Here is a 17,780-nt window from a genome sequence, read left to right on the forward strand (position 1 = left end):
TCAGATGCCCTCTGAAATGACCCCAATCTGTTTCAAGATGACAGCGATGGGAAAGCAAACAGACAGAGAGGGACAGTGAGGGGCAGTGAGGGACGGGGAGGGACACTGAGGGGACCCTGGGAACAGACAGGGGGCCCGAGGGCCCAGCGGGGTGGCCCCCCACCTTGAAGAGGGTCACGGTGGCGCTGTAGCAGACGCTGAGCAGGAAGAGCGTGATGAAGATGGAGATGGTCGTCCAGAGGCCGTCCAGCTCCCCATCCTGGGCGTCCGCACAGCTCTCCTCCTCCAGTTGCAGGTCTGCACAGGGAGGGGTGGTCAGTGCTGTCTCTGCCCATGGGGGCCTGGGCAGGGTCACTGGGGCCTCGGGGCAGGGCTCCCTCTGGGGGGAAGGTGGCGTGATCCCCCATGGGCCGGGCAGGGGTTACCTGAGGTCAGTCTCTGGGCCCCAGTCCCAGCCCCTACCCCTCCAGCCCTGGCCGCTGTCTGGGCCTGGCCTGTGGGGTCCTGCTCCTATCTTGAGCTTCGCCCTGACCTGGGGCCCAGATCCCACCTCCCCGAAGGACAGAGGCTCAGTTTCCGGCCTCCTCTGCCCTGGGAGCCAGGAGGTGGAGGGTCAGCAGAGCCGGGAGGGTCAGCAGAGCGCATGTGTCTGGGCCCTGCCCCTGGGAAGGGAGGGCAGACAGCGCCGGGCTGTGTGTGCCCGAGAGTGAGGGTGCTGGGATGAGGGGTTGAGGGGGGATCTCAGCCTGCTAGGGAGGGGCGTGGGTGCCCCAGGGGAGGCGAGGGATGGATGTCTGAGCTGGTCAGTGTGGTCAGTGTGGGGCAGGGCTGCTGAGCAGCCCATGGGCGCTGGAGGGTGGGGACCAGCTGGTGTCCACTGTGAGGGCTCACGAGAACCAGCTCTGGGTCTGGGCCTGTGGGGTCACCCCATGGGTCCTTGAGTGTGAGGCCTGAGTGTGTGCAGGGGTCGTGGGTGTGTGACGGGGGTGAACTGTGCTCAGGTGGGCACCTGAGTGTGTGTGGAGGAGGCTGGGTGTGGGCTGTCTTGTGTGTGTGCGGGGCTCTGGGCTCAGAGGCTGCAGGGAGCAGGTAGGTCCCTTCCCTGGACGTTCAGGGCTCCGGCCTGGGCCCCTTTCAGGCACAGGGATGATATCTCCATGAGCGCACAGGCCTGGCCCTGGGCAGGGAGAGGCCCTGGGCAGGGAGAGCTGGACAGATCCTCCTGAATGGGGGAGAGTGAGGCCTGACCTCAGGAGCCTGAGGGTGATGCAGGGCCACCCCCGGGCATGCCTGGCTCCCAGGCAGGTCCAGAGTGGACACATGGACGCTGGACACCCAGGGACAGGGGCCTGGGGACAAGGATGCGGCCCTGCCCCACAGCGTGGGCTGGAGCAGAGGCGGGAAGCATTGGGCCTCAATCCCTGAGGGTCTCGGGGGCTTCCCCCGTTTCAGTCCAGAGTCCGGCCCAGCAGATGGTGGCTGGAGGGGGCCATGGAGCTGCGCCTCTGGCCAAGCCCCTCCGCGGCCTCGGGCAGCCCCCAGGTGGCCTGCTGGACCCACTCACTGTGTGTCTGGCCTTGGGGGTTGGGAGTCAGATCCCCCCAAAATGGTGAACAAAGTGGCCCAGAGTCGTCCCAGCCGCCCCCCGCAGGCCTGGCGGTCACCAGGGCTCTGCCTCGGAAAGAACCAGCACAGCGTTGCAGGGTCCCAGGGCGGCGCTGGGTGCTTTATTCACGGCGGCCCAGGAGGAATGCACACAGGGAGGGGCTGGGGGGTCCTGGCTGGACCTGGAGCCCGGGGCGGGGTGGGGTGGGTGAGGGCTTGCTGGTGCAGGGACGTGTGGCTCATTTACCCGGAGACTTAGAGATGGACTTCTGTGTGAAGTGATTGTGCAGAGCCTCATGCATCACTATACACGTGTAGGTGTCTCCTTCTAGCCAGCTGCTCCTGTTCACCCTGAGCCTGCTGTACAAGAAGTAGGAGCCGTCGGCGTCCAGTTGGGGCTGGGTCGTGCCGTACTTGCCCTCCGACTCAGGCTGCCCGTTTCTCTGCCACTCTACGGCGATGTAGTCTGGGTAGAAGCCGGTGATCAGGCAGGTGAGGCTGACCGTGCTTTTGCTGAGCTCTTCCCGGGGTGGGGCCAGGACATACACCTGTGGCTCCAGGGCCTGCCCTGTGGGGACAGGCAAGGCTGTTAGCACAGCAGTCACTCTGAATGGCCCACAAGACCCTCCTAGGCCCATCCACCTGGCCCACCTTTGGTCCTGGAGATGGTTCTCACGATGGGGGCTGGGAGGCCTTCATTGTAGACCTTGCACTTGAACTCCTTTCCCCCAGTCCAGTCCTGGTGCTGGATGGGCAGGGCGCTGACCACACGGTAGGTGCTGTTGAACTGCTCCTCTCTCGGCTTCGTCCTGGCCGTGTTCACCTCCACGTCATTCACGAACCAGGAGAACTTGACCTCGGGGTCATCCTGGCCCACGTCCACCACCACACACGTGACCTCCGGCGTTCCAGAGATTGTGAGGGTGTCCTTGGGTTTCGGGGGGAAGATGAAGACAGACGGTCCTCCGGGGAGCTCAGGGGCTTTGGGGAAGACATAACAGGTGTCAGCCCCTGGGCAGACCTCCTCTTGGGCCTACACAGCCTCACCTGTGGCCCTCCGACACTATCCACATCCGGGGTGTGATGGTGAGACTGGATGACTTACCTGGGCATCGGCAATCTCTGCAGCGGTCCACACATCTGGGCTCTGCAGAGAGAGCAGACTGGGGGTTACCAGGGGCAGAAAGCCAGGGGCTGGGCTTAGGGCAGGGACAGGTTTTGGCAGATCGGAGCCCAGGGCCTGTCTCTGTGGGTCCAGGAGTGTGGACATTGTCCAGCCTGCAGTAGCCTGGATGTGGTGGAAACTCCAGATGACCCCCTCCCCAAGCCTGAGAGACCTTCAGGAGAGGAAGACAGACAGGCCTCCCCTGACATGAGGGGCCTGGTTCACATCATCCCTGGGGTGGGGTCCTGCAGGGAGGGGGGCTGACCCTGGTCTCCTGGAGTGGACACCCTCCCCGGGGCCCATCTTCTCACCAACACGCTTGTCCACCTTGGTGCTGCTGGCCGGGTGGGCTACGTTGCAGGTGAAGGTCTGGGATCCTGAGGTGCTGGCGGGCACGGTCACCATGCTGCTGAGAGAGTAGAGCCCGGAGGACTGCCGGACGGCCGGGAAGGTGCGCACACCGCTGGTCAGGGCACCTGAGTTCCAGGTCACGGTCACTGGCTCGGGCATGTAGCTGGAGACCAGGCAGCCCAGGGTCACGGTGGAGCTGGACGTGTCCCCGCAGCAAGAACCCAGAGGGTAGACTTTCGGGGCTGTGGTGGAGGCTGTGAGAGAGGAGGCTGGGTGAATCCTGGGTCTGGCAGGACCTCAGGTGCCCAGGCCTGGGGCATGGCTGAGCCCAGCCACCATGTGCTTCCAGAGTCTGACGACCGGCCGGCGTGGTCTGGCCACCCTGCTCTGTGCGCGGCAGCTGGGGTGTCTGGACACAGCTGGGGTCGGTGAGTGTGGCCTCCTGGATCAGAGCCCCGGGGCCGCTCCCCTCCTGTGGGTGCCTGGCCTGACCCGTGCCCCCTGCTCCCCCATTCTGGTCAGCTCCCTGGGCCTGCAGCCCATCTGACCACCGAGCGGGCACCCTGTGTCCCCTTGGCCGCTCGCACCACCCTTTCAAGCACACCATGCCAGGCCTGGCCCCGCTTTGGCTCCTGAGCCACACAGGCCGCGGGGACAGGCGGACCCTCGGCCCAGGAAGTGCAGCCCACCCGGTGCCCTCAGGGTGCCCCTTCCCTGCCGCCCCAGAGCCCTTCCTCTTGGGTCTTTGCTCCTCCTTGCCTTGTTCTCCATACAGACCCTCCACCAAACAGTGCCCCTGTTAGCTTGAGGGGCGGCCCACACCCCTTGTCTCAGCCCTCTGCCTCACCAGCTGTGGCCTGAGCTCTCCTGGCCCTGTGCCCCTGCTCCCTGATCCCCGCCGGTCTCCCTCGTCCAGCACCCACACCCCTGGTCTCAGCCCTCTGGACTCAGCTCCGGGTGGCTGTGCTCTCAGGCCCATCCTCTCTGCAGGGCTCATACTGCCCAGTGTCCCTGCGTCTGGCACCACAGCACAAACGGCCCCTTGCACCCTAGGATCCTTTCCTACTGAAGTGTTCAGCACACACATGGTCCGGTGAGGTCATAGGCAGGGGCCTGACATCCCAGCCCCTGCTCAGCTGTACAATCTTTGCTCCCCTAAAACCCTGGGAGAGCTCCCTGATCTCCTAGCCCCCTGCTTATCCCCAGAAGCTGTATCCGCTCTCCCAAATCTTTAAGGGCACCCCCTGTCCTCCCACCCCCCTGCTCACCCCCAAAAGCTGTACCTGCTTCCCCAAAGCACCCGGGGCTCCCCCTGTCCTCCCAGCCTCCTGCTCACCCTCACAAGCTGTACCTGCTCTCCCAAAGTACCAGGGGCCCCCTGTCCTCCCAGGCCCTGGTCACCCCCAACAGCTGTACCTGCTCCCCCAAAGACCAGAGCATCCCCTGTCCTCCCAGCCTCCTGCTCACCCTCACAAGCTGTACCTGCTCCCCCAAAGCACCTGGACAGCCCCTGTCCTCCCAGGCCCTGCTCACCCCCAAAAGCTGTACCAGTTCCTCCAAAGCACCAAGGGCACCCCCTGCCCTCTCAGTACCTGCTCACCCTCAAAAGCTGTACCAGTTCCCCCAAAGCACCAGGGGCTCCCCCTGTCCTCCCAGTACCCTGCTCACCCTCATAACCTGTACCTGCTCCCCCAAAGCACCAGGGGCCCCCTGTCCTCCCAGCCTCCTGCTCACCTTTGCAAGCTCTACCTGCTCCCCCAAAGCACCAGGGACACCCCCTGACCTTCCAGCCCCCTGCTTACCCTCACAAACTGTACCTGCTCCCCCAAAGCACCAGGGGTCCCCCTGTCCTCCCAGCCTCCTTCTCACCTGCACAAGCTGTACTGGCTCCCCCAAAGCACCAGGGACACCCCCTGACTTCCCAGCCTCCTGCTCACCCCCAAAAGCTGTACCTGATTCCGCAAAGCACCCGGGGCTCCCCCTGCCCTCCCAGCCTCCTGCTCATCCTCACAAGCTGTACCTGCTCCCCCAAAGCACCAGGGGCTGCCCCCGAAATCCCAGCCCCTGCTCACCCTCACAAGATGTAACCACTCTCCCAAAGCACCAGGGGCTCCCCCTGCCCTCCCAGCCTCCTGCTCACCCTCACGAGCTGTACCTGCTCTCCCAAAGCACCAGGGGCTCCCCTTGCCCTCCTAGCTCCCTGCTCATCCTCACAAGCTGTACCTGCTCCCCCAAAGCACCAAGGGCTCCCCATGACCTCCCAGCCCCCTGCTCACCCTCATAACCTGTACCTGCTCCCCCAAAGCACCAGGGGCACCCCTTTCTTCCCAGCCCCCTGCTCATCCTCACAAGCTGTACCTGCTCCCTGAAAATACCAGGGGCTCCCCCTATGCTCCAAGACCCCTGCTCACCCTCATAACCTGTACCTGCTCCCCCAAAGCACCAGGGATGCCCCCTGTGCTCACAGCCTCCTGCTCACCCTCATAACCTATACCTGCTCCTCCAAAGCACCAGGGGCACCCCTTTCCTCCCAGCCCCCTGCTCATCCTCACAAGCTGTACCTGCTCCCTGAAAATACCAGGGGCTCCCCCTATGCTCCAAGCCCCCTGCTCACCCTCATAACCTGTACCTGCTCCCCCAAAGCACCGGGGACACCCCCTGCCCTCCCAGCCTCCTGTTCACCCTCACGAGCTGTACCTGCTCCCCCAGAGCACCAGGGCTCCCCCTGCCCTCCCAGCCCCCTGCTCACCCTCATAACCTATACCTGCTCCTCCAAAGCACCAGGGGCTGCCCCCTGAAATCCCAGCCCCCTGCTCACCTACAAAAGCTGTACCCACTCTCCTAAAGCACCAGGGGCTCCCCCTGCCCTCCCAGCCCCCTGCTCACCTACAAAAGCTGTACCTGCTCTCTCAAAGCACCAGGGGCCTCCCTGCCCTCCCAGCCCCCTGCTCATCCTCACAAGCTGTACCTGCCCCCGCAAAGCACCAGGGGCCTCCCTGCCCTCCCAGCCTCCTGCTCACCCTCACGAGCTGTACCTGCTTCCCCAAAGCACCAGGGCCTCCCCTTGCCCTCCCAGCCCCCTGCTCACCCTCACAAGCTGTACCTGCTCCCCCAAAACACCAAGGGCTCCCCATGACCTCCCACCCCCTGCTCACCCTCATAACCTGTACCTGCTCCCCCAAAGCACCAGGGGCTGCCCGCAAAAGCCCAGCCCCTGCTCACCCTCACAAGATGTAACCACTCTCCCAAAGCACCAGGGGCTCCCCCTGCCCTCCCAGCCTCCTGCTCACCCTCACAAGCTGTACCTGCTCCCCCAACGCACCAAGGGCTCCCCTTTCCTCCCAGCCCCCTGCTCATCCTCACAAGCTGTACCTGCTCCCTGAAAATACCAGGGGCTCCCCCTATGCTCCAAGCCCCCTGCTCACCCTCATAACCTGTACCTGCTCCCCCAAAGCACCAGGGATGCCCCCTGTGCTCACAGCCTCCTGCTCACCCTCATAACCTATACCTGCTCCTCCAAAGCACCAGGGGCTGCCCCCTGAAATCCCAGCCCCTGCTCACCCTCACAAGATGTACCCACTCTCCTAAAGCACCAGGGGCTCCCCCTGCCCTCCCAGCCCCCTGCTCACCTACAAAAGCTGTACCTGCTCTCTCAAAGCACCAGGGGCCTCCCTGCCCTCCCAGCCCCCTGCTCATCCTCACAAGCTGTACCTGCCCCCGCAAAGCACCAGGGGCCTCCCTGCCCTCCCAGCCGCCTGCCCTACCAGCCCCCTGCTCACCCCCAAAAGCTGTACCTGCTCCCCCAAAGCACCCAGGGCTTGCCTGCCCTCCCAGCCTCCTGCTCACCCTCACAAGCTGTACCTGCTCCCCCAAAGCACCAGGCGCTCCCTCTGACCTCTCAGCTTCCTGCTCACCCCCAAAAGCTGTACCTGCTACCCCAAAGCACCAGCGGCTCCCCTTGCCCTCCCAGCCCCCTGCTCATCTACAAAAGCTGTACCTGCTCCCCCAAAGCACCAGGGGCTGCCCCCGAAAGCCTGGCCCCTGCTCACCCTCACAAGATGTAACCACTCTCCCAAAGCACCAGGGGCTCCCCCTGCTCTCCCAGCCCCCTGCTCACCCTCACAAGCTGTACCTGCTCCCCCAAAGCACCAAGGGCTCCCCATGACCTCCCAGCCCCCTGCTCACCTTCATAACCTGTACCTGCTCCCCCAAAGCACCAGGGGCACCCCTTTCCTCCCAGCCTCCTGCTCATCCTCACAAGCTGTACCTGCTCCCTGAAAATACCAGGGGCTCCCCCTATGCTCCAAGCCCCCTGCTTACCCTCATACGCTGTACCTGCTCCCCCAGAGCACCAGGGCTCCCCCTGCCCTCCCAGCCCCCTGCTCACCCTCATAACCTATACCTGCTCCTCCAAAGCACCAGGGGCTGCCCCCTGAAATCCCAGCCCCTGCTCACCCTCACAAGATGTACCCACTCTCCCAAAGCACCAGGGGCTCCCCCTGCCCTCCCAGCCCCCTGCTCGCCTACAAAAGCTGTACCTGCTCTCCCAAAGCACCAGGGGCCTCCCTGCCCTCCCAGCCCCCTGCTCACCCCCAAAACCTGTACCTGCTCCCCCAAAGCACCCAGGGCTTCCCCTGCCCTCCCAGCCTCCTGCTCACCCTCATAACCTGTACCTGCTCCCTGAAAATACCAGGGGCTCCCCCTATGCTCCAAGCCCCCTGCTCACCCTCATAACCTGTACCTGCTCCTCCAAAGCACCGGGGACACCCCTTGCCCTCCCAGCCTCCTGCTCACTCTCATGAGCTGTACCTGCTCCCCCAAAGCACCTGGGGCTCCCCCTGCTGTCCCAGCCCCCTGCTCACCCTCATAACCTATACCTGCTCCCCCAAAGCACCAGGCGCTGCCCCCTGAAATCCCAGCCTCTGCTCACCCTCACAAGATGTAACCAGTCTCCCAAAGCACCAGGGGCTCCCCCTGCCCTCCCAGCCCCCTGCTCACCCTCATAACATGTACCTGCTCCCCCAAAGAACCAGGGGCACCCCCTTTCCTCCCAGCGCCCTGCTCATCCTCACAAGCTGTACCTGCTCCCAGAAAACACCAGGGGCTCCTCCTGTGCTCCAGGCCCCCTGCTCACCCTCATACACTGTACCTGCTCCCCCAAAGCACCAGGGCATCCCCTTGCCCTCCCAGCCCCTGCTCACCTGTGGCCTCGCTGAAGCCTGTCCCTGGGCTGCCATCTCAGCCTCCCCTGCCCCTCTGGCCCCTCTGTGAGCCCTCACTCCTGCCCAGCTCCAGTCCTCACTCCTTTATTTCTTGGGCTCAGCTCTCCTCCCTGGACTTGCCAGGTGCCCCTGCGGCCTCCGGGAAGCTCTCCCCTGGAGGTGCTCTGTCCACCCGGGCCCCTCCCAGTGGAGGTCCTGCCCTTGCTCTCCGCTCTTCTCTGTCCCTCCGCCTACACCCTCCTCTGGCCCCTTGCTGCCTCCAGTTTTCGGGTCACCTGCCCTCTGCCCAGCTCCTGCTCCTCGTCCTCGGGGCTTGGGCTCAGGTCAGCCCTCCCGTGTCCTAGGGAGGCTGCGGGCTCAGCGCTGTGCTGCCCGCTGTGGACATGGAGCCCAGCCGGCCCTGCAGCCCCATCTCTTGCTCTGCAGCTGCGCTCGGCCCCAGCCCAGTCGGGACCCACAGCCACCGCACGTGGCCCTGCCCTGGGACCCATGCCGGCTCCACTGGCTTGTCCAGGAGCCTTCGCTGCCCTGGGGTCCTCTCCCTTCCCTGCGTGCTCACATCAGACTCTCCTTCCATCCTGGCTGGGCCTCCCGCCTGCCCAGCCCCGGCCTCCATATCACCTGGTCATGCACAGCCCTCCCCGCCTGTCCCCAGCCCCTCCTGCTCCTCAACGGCCCAGCAGTCCCCCCGACCTCCCCAGCCCTGGGCAGCAGCACTCTTGGTGCGGTGCGCCCTGCCCGGGTTCTGTCCCCGCACTCGTCCCGCACCGTGACCAGGGGCAGCTGCCTCCCCTGGGCCCCGCTCGGCTGCTCCAGCCTCTCCGGGGGTCCTGAGGCCGGTCTCCCTGCGGGGCTGTCATTCCTGTGTTCGCTCATCCTCGGAGCTCCCACTCACCCATGGTGGGGGCCGTGGAAGGGGCTTCCCTGCAGCCTGGGGCTCCGGGCCCCTTCCCTGCTCTGGCCCCAGACACATGTGGCTCCTGGAGTCTGTGCACTGAGTCCGCAGCCCTGCTTCCTAGGACTTGGTCACCAGTCCCAGGAGGCGTGAAGTCCCTTCCCCCAGTGCCGTGAAGACTAAGAACAGGAATGAAACCTGGTGACGCGACTTGCTTCCTGAAGTTCCCTTTTCTTCTGAGTGTTTTCTGTCTCAGAGGGCCTGGGGGAGTCCAGATGCAACTGAGGTATGTCTTGTGGGTTGGTGGGGTGGTTTAAGCTGCACCCTGGCACCCAGGGGAGGAGTGGGAATCCTAGCTGTCACAGCTGTTCCTCTTCCTCATGCATTGTGCCTGGTTGACACACCACATCCCAGGGATAAATTAGGAGTTTGGTGTTAACATATCCACATGACTGCATATACAGTAGATAATCAGCAAGGACCTACAGTACAGCACAGTGAAGTGCCAAGTATAGGAATTAGAGAAGAGAAAGGAATACAAGGAATCCAAAATGGAAGGTAAGAAAAATGTCACTGTTTTCAGATGACAGGATTTAATACATACAAAATGCTAAAGAAGGTATCAGAAAACTCCTAGAGCTCAGTAATGAATTGGATAAAATTTATGGATACTAAATTAATACATAGAAATCTGTTGCATTCTATATGGCAGCAATGAAATACCAGAAAGAGAATTTAAGGAAAGAATCCCATTTACCATCCCATCAAAAAGAATAAAATACCTAGGAATAAACCTTCCCTAGGAGGCAAAATTCCTCTACTCTGAAAGCTATAAGACACTGATGAAAGAAATTAAGGCAACACAAACAGATGAAAAGATATTCTTCAATCAGAGAATCAATACTGTGCCAGTGACACTTCTACCCAAAGCAATCTACAGGTTCAATGTAACACCTATCAGATGACCAATGGCAATTTTCACAGATCCAGAACAAAATTTTTAAAAATTTGTTTGGAGGCATAAAGACCCCAAATAGTCAAAGCAATCTCAAGAAACAAAAGCGGAGCTGGAGGCATCGGGCTCCCTGACTTCAGAGTATACTACAAAGCTACAGTCATCAAAACAATATGGTGCTAGCACAAAAACAAAATTATAGATCAGTGATCAATGAAACAGGATAGACAGCCCAAGAATAATCCCACCCACCTATGATCAATTCATCTATGACACAGGAGGCAAGAATATAAGATGGAGAAAAGACAGTCTCTTGAATAAGTTCTGCTGGGAAAACTGGATAGCTACTTGTTAATAAATGAAATTAGAAATTCTCTAGTGCCATGGGCAAAAATAAACTCAAAATGGATTAAAGACAATAGTGTGAAATGGAAGGCTATAAAACAGAAAGAAGGAAACATGGGCAGAACACTCTTTGACATAAATCAAGGTGGTATCTTTTTGTATCCATCTCCTAGAGTAATAGAAATAAAAAGAAAAATCAACAAATGGGACCTGATTAAGCTAAAAGGCTTTTGTACAGCATGGAAAACCATCAACAAAACAAGACTACCTGCAGAATGAGAGAAGATATTTGCAAATCTCGTGATCACTAAAATGTGTAAGCAGCTCATACAGCTCAATTAAAAAAAAAAAAAAGCTAAACAACCCATGAGGAGAGAGAAAATTGGCCAAGATGGCATGCTCAGGCTCTCTTGCCTGACATTTTGTACATAGTGACTATGTAATAGCTGAGATCATTTATAGCACTGCACATGCTTGTCATGAGGTACTGGCTTGGTCAAGGGTTGTGTGTGGTATCCATATGTGAGCTCCACCTAGAAAGTGGCAGCATTTACTGCTTCTGCTTTATTGACTACACTAAAGCCTTTGAATGGGTGGATCACAACAGACTGAAACATTCTTAAAGAGAGGGGAATACCAGACCACATTACCTGCCTCCTGAGAAACCTGTATGCAGGTCAAGAAGCAACAGTTAGAACTAGATAAGGAACAATGGGCTGGTTCAAATTTGGAAAAGGAGAACTTCAAAATTGTATATTGCCACCCTGCTTATTTAACTTTTGTGCAGAGTACATCACTTGAACTACCTGGATGGATGAAGCACAAACTGGAATCAAGATTGCCAGGGGAAATATCAATAACCTCAGATACGCAGATGACACCACCCTTATGGCAGAAAGTGAAGAGGAACTAAAGAGCCTCTTGATGAAAGTGAAAGAGGAGAGTGAAAAAGCTGGCTTAAAACTCAACATTCAAAAAATGAAGATCATGGCATTCATGGCAAAATAGAATGGAAACAGTGACAGACTATTTTCTTGGGCTCCAAAATCACTGCAGATGGTGACTGCAGCCATGAAATTAAAAGACACTTGTTGCTTGGAAGAAAAGTACATTAGACACATAGACAGCACATTAGAAAGCAGAGATATTACTTTGCCAACAAAGGGCCATCTAGTCAAAGCTATGGTTTTTCCAGTAGTCATGTATGGATGTGAGAGTTGGACCATAAAGACAGCTAAGTGAAGAATCAATGCTTTTGAACTGTGGTGTTGGAGAAGACTCTTGAGAGTCCCTTGGACTGCAAGGAGATCCAGCCAGTCCATCCTAAAGGAGATCAGTCCTGAACAGTCATTGGAAGGACTGACGCTTATGCCGATGCTCCAATACTTTGGCCACCTGATGCAAAGAACAGTCTCATTGGGAAAGATCCTGATGCTGGGAAAGCTTGAAGGCAGGAGGAGAAGGGGATGACAGAAGATGAGATGGATGGCATAACCAACTCAATGGACTTGAGTTTGAGCAAACTCTGGGAGTTGGTGATGAACAGGGAGGCCTGGTGTGCTGCAGTCCATGGGGTCGCAGAGTCAGACACGACGGAGCAGCTGGACTGACTGAGGGGGGCCCAGGTCTCCCCACTGGGCCTCTTCCCTCCACAGGCCGTGCTGTGACTGGGGTCTGGGGGAAGCCTCACACCTGGTGCTGGGGCTCTCTTGTGCTGGTTTGACAGTGTTTGATCCCACATGCCTTTCTGGTTGTCCCTGAAGGTCTCACCCCACTTTGGGGAGAGAACTTCTCGGCTTCACTGGGGCCATTGTGTGGTTAGGAGACCCTGGATAGCCCCTTATTTGACCCAAACTGAGGCTAATCAGAAGAGAGAGCTGGACCTATGTCCGCCATTCCCCTGTGGTCTGGGTACAGGGACCCCTGGGACGGCGCTCCATTTGCCAGCTGCTGCCCAGGGGTGAATTGCCACCATGTTAAATGAGCAATGCTGGTTCATGGTAAATGGGACAGGTCAAGTCCAAAAAGATACTTAGGGCTTCTCATCTAAGGCATCACCTCACAGAGAGATGGCTCTCAGCGGACCCAGGTTCTCCTGGATCCTACTCCTCATAGGATCTTTTACCTCTATCTTTCTTCCTCTCCCCTTGGCCCACATCTATTTATCCTCTTAGAAAGATGTGTCTCCTCCAGATCACAGCCATTCCATGTCCAGATGATGGTGATGCAGGATCCCAGCCTCTCCCTGCAGTAGATTTCAACCAGATGAATTCACCAGGCAGAGTTCACGGCCCAAGGTACGTAGAGTCCAGGAATCCAATACCAGCCTGAAGGAGCTACAGGACCATTACCCTCGTCCCCCTAATTAGATTCCTTGGGATCCAGGTATCTCAGGGGGGATTTGAGGTAGGAGACAGATGGCCCCACCAGTGGAATCAGTGTGACATCTCTCTCCCGACTCTTTCTAGTAAAGTGCCCTTAATATAAAATCCCACAAATGAACTCTGGGCTAGGTGCTTGTGGTCCCTTGGAGGTGGTTGGTGCCCCCATCAGAGGATGTGGGCAATGGGCAGAGGGAAGGGGGCAGAGGGGTGAACCTGGCCCCGAGGACCAAAGTGTCCAGCCAGGACACTTGAGTTCGAGCAAGTCGACAAAGCAGGACACTTTGTCCTGCTTCAAATACTTCAATGCCCAAAGAAACCCCAGCTCAGGCTCCACCACACCTGCTCTGCTGGCCTCCATCCCAGACTCACTGCCCCTCCCCACATGAAGGTCAAACAACACTCCCACTCCCAATGGGCAAACCCTAAGGGGTCAGTCACAGTCAGTGCTGAGGCCACAGGAATACAGCTACACAGCACCAAGGTGGACCTAGTCATCACCCAACCCATCTACCCACTGAGCTCAGGCAAAGCGGCCAGTCTTTAGGCCCTGCCCCATCAGCCAGCCTAGATGGCCTGGTGAGCAAGCGACTGCATCTGGAGCCCCATGGAAACAGCGCAGAGAGATGGACACACGTGCCCAAGGGCAGGACTCATTCAGATACAAAGAGCACTCTGCAATCAATGAGCAGAAAGACATGTGACCAGGGGGGCTTCACAGGAAGGAGAACGGGGTGACCACCAGCAGGAGGAAAATGACCAATAATTAGAAAGGGAACATAAGGAGGAAACTGGAGGAAGGGACCTTCTGGGCCTCCTGAGGGTGGTTGAGCATGTAGAGCATACTTCAGGGCAGGGTGGCCTCATGCCCAGGACAGAGCGCCCAGATCGTGTTGACAGGAGAGTTCACTTTCAGTGAAGACCCTTCTCACAGCCACTGTCCATGCTGGGAGATCACATCCTGTGGATGCTGACACAACCCTGCAGCCTGCAGGGATTGATGGTAGAACACCCAAAGTTGGGCAACTCAGAGGTAATCCAGAGACACCAAGGGTCTGGTTCACATGGAACGTGAGACCAGGAGAGAGCCTCATACAAGGCCAAGGCCACAGCCCTGGTCTGCTCCACCCTCACAGGTCAACACTCACTGGAGATCTCTTCCTAGTCAGTGGAAAGGGGGGATGCCCAGAGATCTGTGCAGGAGGTGGAGGGGCCAAGTTGCCCAGGTTAAATCCCAGGGGGCCTCATGAACATTCCTCTTTGTAAGACATGGGAACCAAGGCCAGACCCTTCACAGTCTCAGAACAACGACCTGTGAAGGGAGTCACCATCCCAGAACATCCAGCACCACCACAGGAACCAGACTGGGACACAGTCCTCTCCCTCCACCTCAGACCTGCAATTTGTCAGACCTCTATTCCTATGGACAGTCCAGGAAGCTCTACCACCACTCTATGACTTCCTCCCATGGCCCAGTCTTCTTTAATACCCCATGGCTTCCTGGATTTTGTCATCACTTCCCACTGAGGACCAACCTTCACACTGCAATCCAAATCTTGTCAGCCATCTAGCTTTCCCAGCCTTGGAGACCCCATCACATCCCTGAGGGCCTCTTTTTCCTATAAAGAAGGTTTCTATACACAGAAAATATGTTAACCTGCTAATATACACATTGTATATTAAGAATGTTATAGGCCGTCAGTTCAGTTCAGTCACTCAGTTGTGTCAGACTCTTTACAATCTCATGGACTGCAGCACGCCAGGCTTCCTTGTCCATCACCAACTCCCAGAGTTTGCTCAAACTCATGTCCATTGAATTGGTGATGCCATCCAACCATCTCATCCTCTGTCATCCCCTTCTCCTACTGCCTTGAATGAGGGTCTTTTCTCCTCCTGCCTTTCCCAGCATCAGGGTCTTTCCCAAGGAGTCAGTTCTTCACATTGGGTGGCTAAAGTATTGGAGCATCAGCATAAGCGTCAGTCCTTCCAATGAATGTTCAGGACTGATCTCCTTTAGGATGGACTGGTTGGATCTCCTTGCTGTCCAAGGGACTCTCAAGAGTCTTCTCCAACACCACAGTTCAAAAGCATCAATTCTTCGGTGCTCAGCTTTCCTTATGGTCCAACTCTCACATCCATACATGACTACTGGAAAACCACAGTTTTGACTATGTGGACCTCTGTTGGCAAAGTAATGTCTCTGCTTTTTAACATGCTGTCTAGGTTTGCCATGGCTTTTCTTCTAAGGAGCAAGTGTTTTCTAATTTCATTGCTGCAGTCACCATCTGCAGTGATTTTGGAGCCCAAGAAAATAAAGTCTGACACTGTTTCCATTGTTTCCAATCTATTTGCCATAAAGTGATGGGACCGGATGCCATGATCTTTGTTTTATGAAAGTTGGGTTTTAAACCAGCTTTTTCACTCTCCTCTTTCACTTTCATCAAGAGGCTCTTTCATTCCTCTTTGCTTTCTGCCATAAGGGTTGTGTCACCTGCCTATCTGAGGTTATTGATATTTCTCCTAGCAATCTTGATTCCGTCTCATGCTTCATCCATCCAGGCATTTCAAATGATGTGCTCTGCATAGAAGTTAAATAAGCAGGGTGACAACGTGCAATCTTATTGTTCTCCTTTCTCAATGTAGAAACAGTCCTTTGTTGCAAGTCCAGTTCTAACTGTTGCTTCTTGACCTGCATACAGATTTCTAGGAGGCAGGTAAAGTGGTCTGGTATTCTGATCTTTAGGAATTTTCCACAGTTTGTTGTGAATTACACAGTTAAAGGCTTTGGCATAGTCAATAAAGCAGAAAAAATGTTTTTCTGGAACTCACTTGCTTTTTTGATGACCCAACGGATGTTGGCAATTTGATCTCTGGTTCTTCTGCCTTTTCTAAATCCAGCTTGAACATCTGGAAGTTCTCGGTTCACATACAGTTGAAGTTTGGTTTGGAGAATTTTGAGAATTATTTGCTAGTGTGTGAGATGAGTGCAATTGTGTGTTAGTTTGAACATTCTTCAGCATTGCCTTTCTTTAGAATTGGAATGAAAACTAACCTTTTCCAGTCCTGTGGCCACTGCTGAGTTTTCCAAAGATGAAAGAATATTGAGGGCAGCACTTTGACAGCATCATCCTTTTTGAATTAGCTCAGCTGCAATTCCATCACCTCCACCAGTTTTGTTCGTAGTGATGCTTCCTAAGGTCCACTTGACTTCAGACTCCAGGATTTCTGGCTCTAGGTGAGTGATCATACCATCGTGGTTATCTGGGTCATTAAGGTCTTTTTTGTATAGTTCTTCTGTGTATTCTTGCCACCTCTTCTTAACCTCTTCTGATTCTGTTAGGTCCATACCATTTTTGTCCTTCCTTGTACCCATCTTTGCATGAAATGTTCCCTTGATGTCTCTAACTTTCTTGAGGAGATTTCTAGTCTTTCCCATTCTGTTGTTTTCCTCTATTTCTTTGCATTGATCACTGAGGAAGGCTTTCTGATCTCTCCTTGCTGTTCTTTGGAACTCTGCATTCAGCTGGGTATATCTTTCCTTTTCTCCTTTGCCTTTTGCTTCTCTTCTTTTCTCAGCTATTTGTAAGGCCTCCTCAGACAACCATTTTGTGTTTTTGCATTTCTTTTTCTTGAGGATGGTCTTGATCATTGTCTCCTATACAATGTCATGAACCTCTGTCCATAGTTCTTCAGGCAGTCTGTCTATCAGATCTAATCCCCTGAATTTGTTTGTCATGTCCACTGTATAATCATAAGGGTTTTGATTTAGGTCATACCTGAATGTTCTAGTGGTGTTCCCTACTTTCTTCAATTTAAGCCTGAATTTTGCTGTAAGGAGTGCAATCTGAGTCAGAGTCAGCTCCCTGTCTTGTTTTTGTTGACTGTATAGAGCTTCTCGATCTTCAGCTGGAAAGAATATAATCAGTCTGATTTTGGTGTTGACCATCTGGTGATGTCCATGTGTAGAGTCGTCATTTTTGCTTTTGGAAGAGGGTCCTTGCTATGACCAGTGTGTTCTCTTGGCAAAACTCTGTCAGACTTTGCCCTACTTTTTTTTTTTTTTTGTGCTCTAAGGTCAAACTTGCCTGTTACTCCAGCTATCTCTTGACTTCCTACTTTTGCATTCCAATCCCCTATGATAAAAGAGGGGATTGGAATGCAAAAGTAAAAATTCAAGAGATACCTGGAGTAACAGGCAAGTTTGAACTTGGAGCACAAAAAGAAAAAAAAAGTCAACATCTTGACTTCCTACTTTTGCATTCCAATCCCCTATGATGAAAAAGGGCTGCGCGGACACAGGAGGGCCGAGAGGAGCTACTCCACGTTCAAGGTCAGAAGGGGCGGCCGTGAGAAGATACCCCTCGTCCACGGGAAGGAGCAGCGGCTGCTCTTTGCCGGAGCAGCCGTGAAGCGATACCCCACGTCCAAGGTAAGAGAAACCCAAGTAAGATGGTAGGTGTTGTGAGAGGGCATCAGAGGGCAGACACACGAAAACCATAATCACAGAAAACTAGCCAATCTGATCACAGGACCACAGTCGTGTCTAACTGAATGAAACTAAGCCATGCCGTGTGGGGCCACCCAAGACGGTCAGGTTATGGTGGAGAGGTCTGACAGAATGTGGTCCACTGGAGATGCGAATGGCAAACCACTTCAGTATTCTTGTCTTGAGAACCCCATGAACAGTATGAGAAGGCAAAATAATAGGATACTGAAAGAGGAACTCCCCAGGTCGGTAGGTGCCCAATATGCTACTGGAGATCAGTGGAGAAATAACTCCAGAAAGAATGAAGGAATGGAGCCAAAGCAAAAACAATACCCAGTTGTGGATGTGACTGGTGATTGAAGCAATGTCTGATGC

General features: G+C 55.6%; 1 gene segment (V, D, J or C); it reads right to left on the reverse strand.

The window, feature by feature from the left end:
• Positions 1-1,697: 1,697 nt before the first annotated feature.
• LOC122706350 overlaps positions 1,698-17,780 on the reverse strand; it is a 191,963-nt gene continuing 175,880 nt past the window's right edge. The window contains 4 exon segments of the C gene segment in view: positions 1,698-2,173; positions 2,257-2,586; positions 2,711-2,752; positions 3,082-3,375. Of these exon segments, the coding sequence occupies positions 1,845-2,173; positions 2,257-2,586; positions 2,711-2,752; positions 3,082-3,375 (995 nt within the window).

This window comes from Cervus elaphus, chromosome 13 (genome assembly GCF_910594005.1).
Source record: "Cervus elaphus chromosome 13, mCerEla1.1, whole genome shotgun sequence".
Classification (NCBI taxonomy): Eukaryota; Metazoa; Chordata; class Mammalia; order Artiodactyla; family Cervidae; genus Cervus; species Cervus elaphus.